The following is a 14,264-nucleotide window of genomic DNA, read 5'->3' on the forward strand; positions in this document are numbered from 1 at the left end:
TGGCTCTTTTTATTTTTATGTGATCTTTTCTTTCTCTCGCTAGAAGTTTTATCCTTAGTATTTGGAAATTTTCCAGTGGTGTCTCTTTACGTAGCTTAGGAGGCCTTTTTTTTTGGTCTTTTTGAGACAGGTTCTCCCTGTAGCCCCAGCTGGTCTGGAACTCACTATGTAGACCAGGCTGGCTTTGAACTCACAAGAGAGCCTCCTGCCTCTGCCTCCTGAGTGCTGGGAGTAAAGGCATGCACCACCATGCCTGGCTGTTTAGGCCCTTTTTTTTTTTTTTGGTCTTTTTGAAACAGGGTCTCTCTGTAGTCCCAGCTGGCCTGGAACTCACTGTGTAGATCAGGCTGGTCTTGAACTCACAGAAATCCGCCTGCCTCCCAAGTGCTGGGACTACAGGCGTGCACCACCACACCCTACTGTTTAGGCCTTTTTTATACATAGTTTTGACACCTGATACATTCTTTTCAATAAGCATTTTCTGGAATTTTTTTTCCTTTGGTATTGAGTATTGGTCTTTCCTTGTGCATGAGGGACTGTGCATGCTAAGCATGGTCTCTACTATTGAGTCAAACCCTGCCTCCTTTATATTCTTTCTTTGATAATATCTTCCCTGCTTTTCTTTTTTCTTACATTTACCATTAACTAGCTGGTTGATCTGATGGATTGATCTACCAGTTCTTTTTTCATATTTTATTCCTTTGGATTTTTTTCTCTCTTTCTCTTTTTTTTTTTTTTTTTTTTTTTTTTTTTCTTTTTTTTGAAGCAGGGTCTCCCTGTAGCCCCAGCTGGCCTGGAACTCACTATGTAGACCAGGCTGGCCTTGAACTCACAGAGATCCACCTGCCTCTGCCTCCTGAGTGCTGGGATTAAAGGCATGCACCACCATGCCTGGCCGATTTTTTTTTTTTCTCTTTTTATCTTCTTAATTTTCTAGTACATATAGCATGTGTGCTGTAGTTTCTGTTAAAAATATTTTGTGCCTGTGCATGCTCATGCATGTGAGAGTGTGCCTTCTCTGTATGTTCACCATGTACATTCAGGCACTTGACAGAAGAGGACACCTGATCCCCTGGAACTGGAGTTGCAGGTGATTGTGAGCCACCCTGTTTGGGTGCTGGGAACTGTGATCTTCTGTAAAAGTAGCAAGCGCTCTTAACCACAGAACCATCTTTCCAGTTCCCACAATTTTAATTTCTAAGAGATTTTGGTTTTGCTTATATTTGACTCTTAATTCTCTGGAAGCACTGAGTGTAGTGTTTTTGAAGTTTTCTTGTTTCCTTCATTATATGCTTTCTCCAGTTCCTTTCCCTTTGCCTTCCTGACCTACTTCCTTTCATTTTTGAGACTTTCCTTAAATTTCTGATGCTTGGCTTCTTATATTTAGAAGTAAAACATTATAGTGCTTGCTGAAAGCTCAATGGGTGCTTTATACCTCTCATCCGACTAGTAGACTTCATTGTAAGGTGATTGGTGTCCACCTAGACTCTTGTGATTGGTGTCTTTCTGAACTTTCATTAGGGTTTTTTTGTAGGTATTGTCTCTTGAGACATTAAAATTACTTTAGAGAAGAATTTTCCAAACTCCTTGCTGAGGGTCATAAGCTCAGTGTCAGTCTTCCTTTTTTCTTCGAACAATTAGGGGCAGGGCATAATGTTAAGGGAAGAGACAAAACAAGACTTGGTTGCAAGTCAGTAAACCAAATACAGTTGAAGTATCACTTCCTAAAACGTGCTTCAGCTAGATGCATGTATAAACAAAGATAACTATAGCCCACCTTAAATCCAGTTTTAAAGCTATTTCTGTAGGAGCCTGAAGCTTGGAGAACAGTGCCTTTGTACCAGCTAGCATCTTACTGCATGCTTGCTTTGTGTGTGGCATATGTATTTTACAAAGATGCAAAAACTTGGAAAGGGTAGGTAACTGTTCCCAAGGTTGCGTAGCTCATAAATAAGATAAAACATTGATTCCACCCCAGGTTGAACTTAAAAAAAAAATATCTATTTATTTTAATTTTATGTGTATGAGTGTTTTGCCTGCATCTGTGTAAGTTCACCCATGTTGTGCAGTGCCTGCGGAGGACAAGAAGAGGGCATCAGATCTCCTGGAACTGGAGTTACAGATGGTTGTTAACTGCATGTGGTGCTAGGATTTGAACCTAGGTCTTTTGCAATAAAAGCCAGTGTTCTTAACCCTTGGGCCATCTCTCTAGCCCCCCCAGGTTGGACTTTTTAGCTCACAGTTGTGTTATACTGGATTAGGTATATTTTTTAAATGTGTATTATATACTGGAAAGTTCCAGTTAATTAAAAATTAAATTGAAGGCCCAGAAAAAATCAATCAATCTCTCTCTCTCTCTCTCTCTCTCTCTCTCTCTCTCTCTTTCTCTCTCTCTCTCTCTCAAAAAAAGGTAGTTTTGGTGGTCTAAAATACAAGGGTCTGGTAGTATAGCTTAGGAGAGTGCTCGCCTGGCCATGGGTTCTATCCCTTGCACTGCAAAAACAGACAAAAAGTGCCAAATGTGAGAATCTTAAGATACAGTATCCTGAACTTAAACTGCTTTGATGTGCTACTATGTAGCTCTGTGAAACTGAAGAGTGTCAGCTTTTCCATTAAAAACTAACTTTTATTTGGGCATGGTGGTGCATGCCTTTAATCCCAGCATTCCAGAGGCAGAAGCAGGTGGATCTCCGAGTTCCAGGCCAGCCTGGTCTGCATGGTGAGTTCCAGGCTGGCCAGTGCTACATAGTGAGACCCTGTTTAAAGAAAGTTGCCTTTTGGGACTGGAGAGATGGCTCAGCAGTTAAGAGCATTGATTGATTGCTCTCACAGAGGACCTGGGTTCAATTCCCAGCACCCACATGGAGGCTGACAACTCCAGTTCCAGGGGATCTGAAATCTTCTGACCATCTCCGGCATTGCATGACATGGGTGCACTTACATACATGCAGGCAGTACGCTTATACACATAAAGTCTAAAGATAAAGTTGCCTTCTATATAAAACAAAAAAAGATCTACACTGGCACAAGAGGAAGACTTGATGAGTTAAGAACACTGCCACGATAGCTGTGGATGCACTAACACTCTAAAATCATACAATGAGCAAAGCACAAAGGTGCATGTATGTCATAGATCGGTGGGCCAGGTCTCTTCCTGCTTCATTATCATGTTTCTTCAACTTTGGGTATAATAAGCTTGTATGTGTGAGTGTGAGTGTGAGTGTGAGTGTGTGTGTGTGTGTGAGAGAGAGAGAGAGAGAGAGAGGAGGGAGGAAAGGAGAAAGAGAGAAAGAGAGAGACAAAGTCTTTCACTAGGACCTGGAGCTCAATGAAGACCTTAGGCTGGCTAGACAGCAAGCCCCAGAGATCCACCCACGCCCCCCCCCAACATGCCCAACTTTCTATGTGGGTTCTAGGGCTTCATACTCATGTACTCATGCTTGGGCAGAAGCATTTTGCTGACTGTCTCCCCAGCCCTAATTGTAAGTTTTTGTGTTTTTGCTGTTTTTTGAGACAGGGTCTCCCAGTAGCCCCAGGTGGCTATGTAGAACAGGCTAGCCTTGAATTCACAGAGATCCACCCATTTCTCTGCCTCTTGAGTGCTGGGATTAAAGCCATGTGCCACCATACTGGGCAAAGCTATTTTTAAGATTTAGTTTTATTTTATGTGTATAAATGACTTTTTGTTTGCATGTATGAGTATTTTGTGTGGGCCTGGTACCCAAGGAGGCCAGAAGAGGATATCAAATTCCCTGGAACTGGAGTTACAGATGGTTGTGAGCCATTCCACAAGGGTGCTAGGAATCAAACCCGGGTCTTCTGGAAGAGCAGCAATGCTCTTAACTCCTGATGCATCTTTCAAGACTCCACATTTTTATTTATTTATTTATTTATTTATTTATTCATTTATTTATTTATTTTTGTCTTTTGGAGACAGTCTCCCCGTGGCCCCAGCAGACCTGTAACTTGCTCTGTAGACCAAGTTGGCCTGAATCCCACAGAGATCTGCCTGCCTCTGCCTCCTGAGTACTGGGATTAAGCGTGCTGGAATTAAAGGGGTGCGCCACCACACCTGGCTACTTTTAAAATTTATATATATATATTCAAAAATATTTATTATTTTTATGTGTATGTGTATTGCCTGCATGTAGGTAAGTGCAGCTGTGTCATGCAATGCCCGTGGAGGACAGAAGAGGCTGTCGGATCCCTTGGAACTGGAGTTAGGGACATTTAGCTGCCGTGTGGGTGCTGGGATGCAAATCCGGGTCTTCTGCAAGAACAGTCAGTGCTCTTAACTGCTGAGCCATCTCTCCAGCCCCTAAATTTAGTCTTACTTTGTTGTTTAGAGGAAGAGTCTGGCTGTAACCTGACTGACTTGCAGTGATCCTCTTGGCTTCCTGTTGGGATCCACCACACTTGGCCATTTATTTTATCTTCCTGAATGGAAATGGCTTCTTTAGGATTCTGGAGATGGGGAAATATTTTAAGAGTGACAGTCTGACTAAAGAGGCATATATGTGGGTATGAATGACCCTAATTCAGAGTAGGAGGCTTTAGCTTATATACTGGAACAGAAAGTAAGTGGGACTCTGCTTTTTTCCTAGTTATTAAGACCTGCTTAGCGAATGAACCTAACCTAAGCCTTTGCCTAGAGTGAAATACAATTGAAATTTAGGTGCTTTTTTTTTAAAGCTGTGCTCTGGTGTTGTCAGTCTGGAGCTTCTGAGTATAGAAATAAAAATGAAATGCTTTGTTCTTCCTTGTAGTGGGTGATTCCAGAGTTGGTCGGCCATACCATTGTCACTGTGTTAATGCTTGTTTCATTGCACTGGTTCATCTTCCTTCTCAACTTACCTGTTGCCACTTGGAATATATATCGGTGAGTATAATCTGTTTACTGTTTTATGACAGAGTAGTTTAAAAAAAATTAACATTTGGGAGTGGTGGTACGTGCCTGTAGTCCCAGCACTTGGCCATAATCTCAGCATTTGAGAAGTAGAGGCAGGAGGATCAGGAGTTCAAGACCAGCTTGAGGCTATCTTGGGCTATATGAAACCCTAGTTTAAAAAAAGAAAAACAAAAGCCTGCTCACTCTATAAAAATGTTCCAGTGATTAAAATAAGCAACAGCAAAATACTTTATTAAATTAGAATAAAGTATTGTTCACTTTGGTATATTGGGCAGATAGTAGAAAAAGTACAAAATTCACATGCATAAGTTTGTAAGATGCATGTTTAGTTGTGGTGCCTGAAGATTTACAAAATGTCTTTTCATGGCCTTGAATGTCATTTTCATCTAAGGGCAAAGATTTGAGAATAAGGCTTTCTTTATCTTTGAGAATAAGGCTTTCTTTATCTGTGTCTCTAATACTAGAAGCACTCTAAAGAGTGTGACGTGTTGGTGTGATGGTGTGGCTTTTAGTCCCATCACTTGGGAAGCAGAGGTAGGGGAATCTCTGTGAGATCAAGGCCAGGCTGGTCTACATAGGGAGTTCCAGGCCAGCTGGGGCTGCATGGAAAGCCTGTCTCAAAAAAAGAAAAAAAGAAAATAAAAAATAAAATTACATTTTAGTGACTGCAAATTAGGTAACTTGTCTTGGGAAGGGTGTTTCTTTTTATTTTTGTTGTTTTTTGGGGGATATTTGCAATACTAATTAAGTAACATTAAAATTTTTATTTAAAAAATTTAGAAAGTAGGGGGTTAGAGAGATTGCTCAATGGTTAGGATCAGTTGGTGCACAGTCTTGAATATGAGAATCTGGATCCTAACATCCACATAACAAGCCCTATATCCTGCATAGACTCACGGAGTCACAGACACACAGACACACACACATGGGGGGATGGGGGGACACAACAGATCTTCTAAAAATAATTTGTTTTTAATTTGAGAAGTATATTAGTTACTTTTCTCATTGCTGTGAACAAATTGCATGATAGAAGCAACTTAAAGGAAGAAAGGATTGTTTTTAGCTTAGCATTTCAGAGCCTTCAGTTCATGGTTGTTCTGCCCCACGCCTTTGGGCTGGAAGAGGCTCTTCACTCCTTAGCAGCCAGAAGCAGAGAAAAGGGGATATAAAAAGGGTCCAGGCCAAGATACAGCCCCCAGAACATGTACCCAGTGATCTGCTCCCACCATCCAGGTCCACCTGCTTGCTACCTTTCACCATTTCCCAATGGCACCTTCATATCACGAGTACATCACAGGATTAATCCATTGATTAGGTCACAGTTCTCATGATCCACTTGCCTCTGGAAATTCTCCCAGACATACCCAAAGGTGTCCTTTACTAATCTGGTTTTTATCACATTGTCTGTCAAGCCTAACCTTATCCTAGGAAGTTTGTTCAAAGATAGCCCAGTAGAAACATTCATTAGCTATAATTTTACAGTCAAGCAGTTATAGTATGTGTTCCAGTAAGAATTGTAGGAAGTCTTTTTTTCTTTTTGAGGTGGTTTCTCCTATCATAGGTTGGCCTCAAACTCACTTTGCTGCTTAGGCTGATCTTCCTATCTCAGTATTTTACTTTATTTCTTTGGAGAGAAGGGCTCCTGTGTAGACCATGCTGGCCTTGAACTCAAAGTCTTCCTGCCTCAGCCTTCCAAGTGCTGCCATCATGGGTGTATACCACCATATCTGGCTTCTAAAATTAATTTATTGCTTTAGACAGGGTTTTATCATGCAGACCAGAGTGACTTGAACTCACAGAGATCTACCTGCCTCAGCTTCCTGAGTGCTAGGGCCAAAGGCTTGCGCCACCATACCTAGATGAGTAATGATCTTAAAAAGACCATGAGACTAGACTCTGAGTAGGTAGGGAAAAGTTGGTCAATCTCTGTACCTCTTTTCTAGTCTAGCATATATATCCTAGGGCAAGTTTTTTTTTCAACTTTCTTATTACTAGCTCATGATCAATTCATAGGCTAACATTCTAATGTGAGCTCAATCCTGGGAACACATATACCTTGCACTTCTGGTGAGGGCCAGTCCTAGGAAGATTTTGTTTTGTTTTGTTTTTGAGAGAAGATATTGCTGTGTATCCCAGCCTGGCTTAGAACTTGCAATCCTCCTGCTTCAGCTTCCCAAGTGTTGGCATTCTAGGTGTGCTCTGCTATACCTAGCTTCATGCTGTCCCTAGCACAGTGGAGTCTTCGTGATCCCTTTGAGTGAAACACAGATTTAGGCTCAGTGAGAGGATCAAATCACTGAGGCTGTGAGTTTTGATGATATCCAGACTCCCACCCTCAGTCATTTCTACCAGAAATGAAAATGTGCTAGAACCAGTTTAGGCACGTCTTTTTGTGTAGTACACACGAAGTACAACTGTAGAAGTCTCTGTGAATCTATTAAATCCCAAACTTCCTTTTTAAAAGATTACATGTATTGATTATTCTGATAATTGTAGTAACAGGTTTGTCTGTCTGCTAGTCATAAATTTACCTCCTATTTTTAAAAGGTAAGAAAAAAATCAATATGTAAATCATTTGCTCTTTTCAGACCACTGTACTCTTATGCTGTTAGGTCTATCGACATACACGAAACAAACTCTGCAGGACAAAGAGCAAAGCAGTGAATAACTGTGCTTTATTAAATAAGGTGTGCTTTAAGGCAGAGTAAGATAAGTAATGAGTATACTAAGGATTCATGGGCTGAGAGGAGAGTTGAATTACTGGGACCGTTTTAAGGAGGAAGTGGTATCCAAGCAAAGCCCTAAGGATTGATGAAGTTTGACTGGAATAGGGAGAGAAGTCTTTAGAGTCTGAAGTTAAGAGGATAGTAGGGAAGGCTGGATGAGCACACAGGCCATATTTCATTACCAGTTAGGCTGAAGTCACGTAGATAAGGGCTAGTAATAGAACAGGAAAAGCTGATGGGCTGGGGTAGCTCACAGAAGCTTGAATGCTGGTCTGAGGAGTTTATGTAGAAATGTGATTCTGGCAGCATAAAATCCACCCACTTAAAGTATGCAGTCAATGCATTGTGAGTGTATCTGTAGATTTGGGGAACCCTCACCACAATCTACTTTAGGACTTTTCATTACCTACCCTCCAAAGAAAGCAGCATACCTTTTAGCTGGTCATATCCCCTATCTGTTCCTTAGCTCCGGACAGCTGGGAAGCCACTAATCTTTCTTTTCTTTCTCTTTTCCTTTTCTTTTTGTCTTTTTCTCTCCCTCTCTCCCTCCTTACCTTTATTCTCTTCCTTTCTTTGTGATGGAAATTAAAGAAGTCTACCACTGAACTATACTGCTGTATTGCCAGCCTTCAATCTACTTTTGAGATAGGATATCATATATCCCAGTTAGCTTTAAACTTGCTGTGTAGCTGAGGAGTCCTTGAACTTCTGCCTCCACTTCCCAAGTGCTCAGATTATAGGCATGCTCAATTTATGCGGTGCTGGGGATCAAACTCAGGGCTTTGTGTATACTAGGCAAGTACTCTACCAACTGAGCTACTTCCACAGCCCAGTCTACCTTCTATCTCTGTAAGTTTATAGATTCTGGAAAGACATACAAAAAGAATCAGTGCACAGTCTTTTTACAGCTGGCCTGTTACTTACCATAGCAAAGTTTATGTTGTAGCGCATACATCAGTACTTAATTGCTTGTTTTGCTGTCTAAAGCTCCAATATTTGGATATACTACATTCTGTTTATCCATTTGTGGTTGATAGTTTGTTTTACCTTTTGGCTCTTAGGAGTAATTCTTATATGAATATTTTGTGTGTTTGTAGACATGTGTGTTTTCACTTAGGCAGTCAGGAGTAGAGCTACTATTGAGTCATAGTAACTCTGTATTTAACCTTTTAAAGGACTGCCTGAGTGTTTCCAAAAATGACTGTACTATTTTTCATTCTTACTATGTAGGAAGTTTCCAGTTTTGGCACATCTTTATCAAAACAATATTACAGATCTTCATTTTTATCACACTTTCAAATATAAAATGGTATTTCATTGTGGTTTCAATTTCTATTCCCTAGTTACCAATGGTATTGAGTGCCTTTTAGTATGTTTATTAGTCAGGCATATGTCTTTTTTGTGTTATTTATTTTTGTGGTAATGGGGATTGAATGCAGGGTTTTTTCACGTTGGGCAAACACTATACCACTGAGGCACATCACTGGCCCACATTATAGGTTTGTTGTTTTGACACGAGGTCCCACTATGTAGACTAGGCTGGCCTTGAACTCGAGAGATCTGTCTACCTGCCTCTTCCTCACAAGTGCTGAGATTAAAGGTGTGCACCACCACTCCTGGCACTTTATATGCTTTTAAGCTGCTAAAATGATGTGAATTATACTTTGGAGGGGGGGTTCTCAAAGCAATATGCAGCTTGGTTTGATATAGGAGGGCCAAGAGATTAAGAAATCAGTTGAGAGAATGAGGAAGAGAATATAGTGTTGGAACAGGTGTCTATTAATGGAATGAAGAACTGCTGTATAAACAGTAGGAAGACTGAAGAAGCAGTTCAGTGGGCTGGTATGAAAGACCAGAGAGGCGAGAGCTGGGTAAGAAGAACATCTTAAGCATCACCAAGGAAATGATAACATTGCTCTTAGCTAACATAGAAGTCTGAATTGTCTTTTTGAGACTGGAGATGTTATCTGGATATTCAATTAAAAATATCCTCTATTTAGGTATGGATACACTAGTAGGATTTAGGGGAGAATTTAAGACTTGTGAAGCTCAGAGAGGCCTTTGCAGTTCACAGAAGTGACAGTTGAGAAACTAAGTATGTGGCAAGAGTGAGGAGATCACGGTTTTGCGCCAAGAAGACTGGACATGCGAGCAGGAGGAAGGAGGTCTTTGCAGTGCTGGGTCAGGATAAGTATGCTACACATTGTGCACAGTCTGGGTGTTGAAGCTCAGGCATATCACCATTGATTCTCTGATAGTAATCTAGTTTCTATAAAGAAGTTTCTGAGGGGCTGGAGAGATGGCTCAGCAGTTAAGAGCACTGGCTGCTCTTGCAGAGGACTCAGGTTTGATTCCCAGCACTCATATGATGGCTAACAACTGTCTCTTACTCCAGTTCCTGGGGAATCTAACACTCTCTTCTGACCACCTCGGGCATTGCATGACACTCATACACACAAAATAAAAACAGTAAAAGTATTTTTTAAAAAAAAAAAAAAGTTTCTGAGAGCCAGGCACAGTGGTACATGCCTTTAATCCCAGTACTCAGGAGGCAGAAGCAGGCAGATCTCTGTGAGATCAAAGCCAGCCTGGTTTACATAGGAGTTCTAGGCCAGCTGGGGCTACAGGCTGACCTTGTCTCTAAAAGACAAAAAAGTAAACAAAGAGCCAGGCGTGATGCCTCATGCCTTTAATCCCAGCACTTGGGAGGCGGATCTCTGTGAGTTTGAGGCCAGCCTGGTCTCCATAGTGAATCCAGGCCAGCTGTGGCTACAGGGAGACCCTGTCTCAAAAAGACAAAAAAAAAAAAGTAAACAAATAAATACAAGAAAAGGGGCTAGTGAGATGGCTTGTTGGTTAAAGCATTTGGTATGCATGTATGAGAACTGGCATTTAGATGTCAGCACCCATAGAAATGCCAGGTGGTCATGGCAGCCTGCCTTTTGTAATCCCAACACTTGGGAGGTAGACACGGGATCTCTGGAGCAAGCTGGCCAGCTCACTAGCTGAATTGACTAGCTCTGGGCTCAGTGAAAGACCTGCCTCACTGTATAATGTGGAAGTCGCCTGATGTCAACTTCTGGCCTACATACACACACACACCTGTGTCCCACATATGTAGACACGCATACACATATGCACACCACACGTACAAAAAAATCCTAAGAAGCTTCTGAGACCTTAATAAAATTCATTTGGTTTTAGAATCTCCTTCAACCTTTTTTCTAATGGGAAGGAGCTAAGGAGTGCCAGAGATGGGTAAAAAGTTCTCAGTGAATAAAATATCATATCTAAGATATCACTACTGTGTTTGCTTCTATGGGCAGAAAATTAAATGAAAATCAATAGTAACTTCCAAAGGAAAACCAAAGTAATAGCCCAAGACATCATCATGTTACTGTCTGTATTTCATCTGAATTTAAGGCTGCTGTGCACATTTCAGCTGGGTCACTGTTATTCAGTACTCATGCTGATTTGATTTCCTTCTAATGTGTGTACCCTTTATCCAGGTTCATTATGGTGCCAAGTGGCAACATGGGAGTGTTTGATCCAACAGAAATACACAATCGAGGGCAGTTGAAGTCACACATGAAGGAAGCCATGATCAAGCTTGGTTTCTACCTGCTCTGCTTCTTCATGTATCTTTACAGGTAAGTTTAAAGTCCTCCTGACATCAGAACAGATGTCATGTTTGCTTTTGATCTGTGAGGTATTAGTATGCTATAGGATTGTAAACATTTAGGGGATTATGTGAATTTCTGTGGCTATGTAATATATGTATATAATTAAATCAACATTCTGTCTAACCTACAATAGAGTTTCTTTGATACCTTAGTTATTCCTTAGTTGTTGAGGGTATTGACATGATAAAAACTGTCTTTGCTCTTCTTTTCCTGCCTTAGAATTGAGATGAGAGATTTCATTGTCCTGCCTCAGAAACCTAGAGAAAAAGTATTCTTAATGATTAGAAACTGTACAGAGAAAATTGGTGGTTTTTTTTTGGCTGGGGGTAAGGTGGGTGGCAGCATGCTCTATAGCCTTAGCTAGCCTCAAGCTCACAGTAATCCTCTTGTTTTAACTTCCATAGTGGTGGAATTACAGATCTGGACTACCACTATTGGAAAAATAGTGTTTTTTATTTATTTTTAAAGATTTAGTTTTATTTATATGTATATATGCTTTAATTCTGTGTCTGTGGTGAGATACAGGCAGGTGAGTGCAGGTACCCTCAGAAGCCATAAGAGGGCATTAGAGACCCTGGAGCTGGAGTTACAGGCCATTGTGAGCCACCCACCATGGGTGCTAGGAATCAAACGGGTCTTCTGCAAGAGTAGTACATGCTTTTAATGGCTGACCCATTCTCCAGCTGCAAGGTGATAGTTTTTACAAATCCCTCTTTTAGCCAGGCATGGTGGTGCATATCTGTAATCTCTGTACTTGAGAGGCTGAGGTAGGAGAATCACAAATTCAACATCAGCCTGGAGTATGCAGTAAGTTCCAGGCTACCCTAAGTTCTAGCAAGGTCCTGTCCAAAACCAAAAGAAAACAAAACGAAACAAAAAGCAGCAATGACAATTTACGGGCAAGTTCAAGGTAGAATTCTTTAGAACTAAGTAAGAGAGGCAACCTGTCGGTGCCCGGGGCTGCTGTCTCCTTTCTGGGTCGCCTCCTTTTCTCCCCTTCCTTTTCCTTCTCCCTTGTAGCTTGTCATTTTCAGCCTCACGATTGTTACCTTAACCTGAATGTCATTTATAACTGAAGCAGTCAGTATGGATGCTGCTGTTTAAAAATGATTTTATTACCAAATGATCAGCTTTTATTGCAGGGATTTTATGCTGCTGTCACACCTGGTATGGTACTTTACACAGATACCACAGGGCATTTAGGGATTGGTAAATGGAATTAAAAGTTTTGGGAAAAATATGTTCCTATTCTTTAGAGAATGGTGGAGCCTGTGCCTTTGGCTTTTCATGCTGCTCCCTAATGCCTACTTTTAACTTGGGGCAAGTTTCTTGGCCCCTTTGTGCCTTTGTTTCTCATCGGAAAATGGGATATTATTAATATCTAATTAGATTGCAGTATGAACTAAGTGAAATACTGCATATAAAGCAGTTAGGTTTATCATCTCATTTATACTCAAAAATCCTTCCAAAATCTTAGCTACAACTATTAATCTGTACTGTGCACTAAGTACATGTAATAGACTTAAATTTGTACAACTATTTATACTATTAGTAATATTTAGCTTATTTTTGTGCATTGTAGTCATTTTGATCTAGTAGAGCAAGGTTGATCCCTGCATATAGTTAGAAAAGATTGTTTTTCACTCTGTGTTAACTGGGGTGGTTTTCCTGTGTATTTCCTGCCCTGAAGGCACCATGAGTGACTCAAAGGAGCAGCACAGATCCCTAGAATAAATGTTCAGATCTGCAATTGCAATCTGGGGCGGTACACGGGAATGAAAGTGCAGGTGCCTGGGTCTTGCTGTCCTCTCACAGCTCAGAGGCCATTGATAGAAACCAGCTTGTAAGCCATGTAAGAACATGATGGGCTGTGGAAGGAGAACTTGTGACTGCGCTGCACTAAGGCCTGCATCCCAAAGGAAATGCTTTAGGGACCTGTCACAAAGCCTGAATAGGAATTTATTGGATTAATAGTAATGGAAGGGGCAATTCCATGAAAAGCATTTATAGGACTGTCAGCTAAGTCTTTCAACAAGAATATTAAGCATATGCACAGAGTGAAAGTTTTCTAGACATAACTTGTATTTATTTTTTAGGGATAGCCCCAAATTGGTTTTAGGTTTTACTCTCCCATTCCCACCCCATTTGTTTGTTTTAATGAAAGCACTAGCACATCAAAGAGACTGTCATCTGAATTCTTTCCATTAGGTATAAGTGATTGTCTTCTACTGTGTTGTGTATTCCTTGATGAACTTCAGGATGTAGGTCTGTATAGACCAGACCCCAGGGAAGTTCTCTGGAAACATTAGTAACATGTTTCTTCTTTCCACAGTATGATTTTAGCTTTGATAAATGACTGAAGCTGAGGAAGCCGAGGTTGGAAGTCAGCCTACACTATACTGCGCAGTTGAGGAGCCAGAGACTACTTAAATCATCCTTAGAACAACCGTAACCATAGCAGTATATATTTTGGGTCTTTGAACAAAAAAAACTATTTTTGCTGTATTTTTACCACATAAAGTATTTAAAAAAAAAAATGAATTGAGTTTTTTGTAGATTTCTGATTCTCAACCCCAGCACATAAAGGTGTTTTGTGCCCCCTGTATGTGAAGGTGGCTGTTTTTAGGTATAGAGGTAGGAATGTATGCCAGCTTTGCATGCCAAAGAAATAAAGGACACACCTAAAACAGAGCCCTTAGTAGATTAGCTGGGCTGTCTTGAAGTCTGCTGAAAAGCCAGGGCACAGAGCAACAGAGCTAACCTGGACAAAAGAAGAAAGTTAATATGTTGTGGCAACTTCATGTTAATCTTGTTTAAGCATTTATAGGACTGTCAGCTAAGTCTTCCAACAAGAATATTAACAGAAAATGACATTTCCAAAATATATTTATTTCTTTGCAGTATTTGTGAAACCTTATAAGCCATGTGCCCAGGTATAATGTAATT

The 14,264-nt window shown here is 40.7% G+C and overlaps 1 protein-coding gene across 1 annotated transcript in view; it reads left to right on the forward strand.

The window, feature by feature from the left end:
- Cnih4 (cornichon family AMPA receptor auxiliary protein 4) overlaps positions 1–14,264 on the forward strand; it is a gene marked incomplete in the record, with an annotated part of 26,741 nt that overhangs the window by 10,155 nt on the left and 2,322 nt on the right. The window contains 3 exon segments of the mRNA XM_008823715.3: positions 4,767–4,879; positions 11,145–11,285; positions 13,651–14,264. Coding sequence (XP_008821937.1) covers positions 4,767–4,879; positions 11,145–11,285; positions 13,651–13,678 — 282 coding nt within the window.

The sequence above is a fragment of the Nannospalax galili genome, unplaced genomic scaffold (assembly GCF_000622305.1).
Source record: "Nannospalax galili isolate Female #2095 unplaced genomic scaffold, S.galili_v1.0 scaffold368, whole genome shotgun sequence".
In the NCBI taxonomy this organism is placed as follows: Eukaryota; Metazoa; Chordata; class Mammalia; order Rodentia; family Spalacidae; genus Nannospalax; species Nannospalax galili.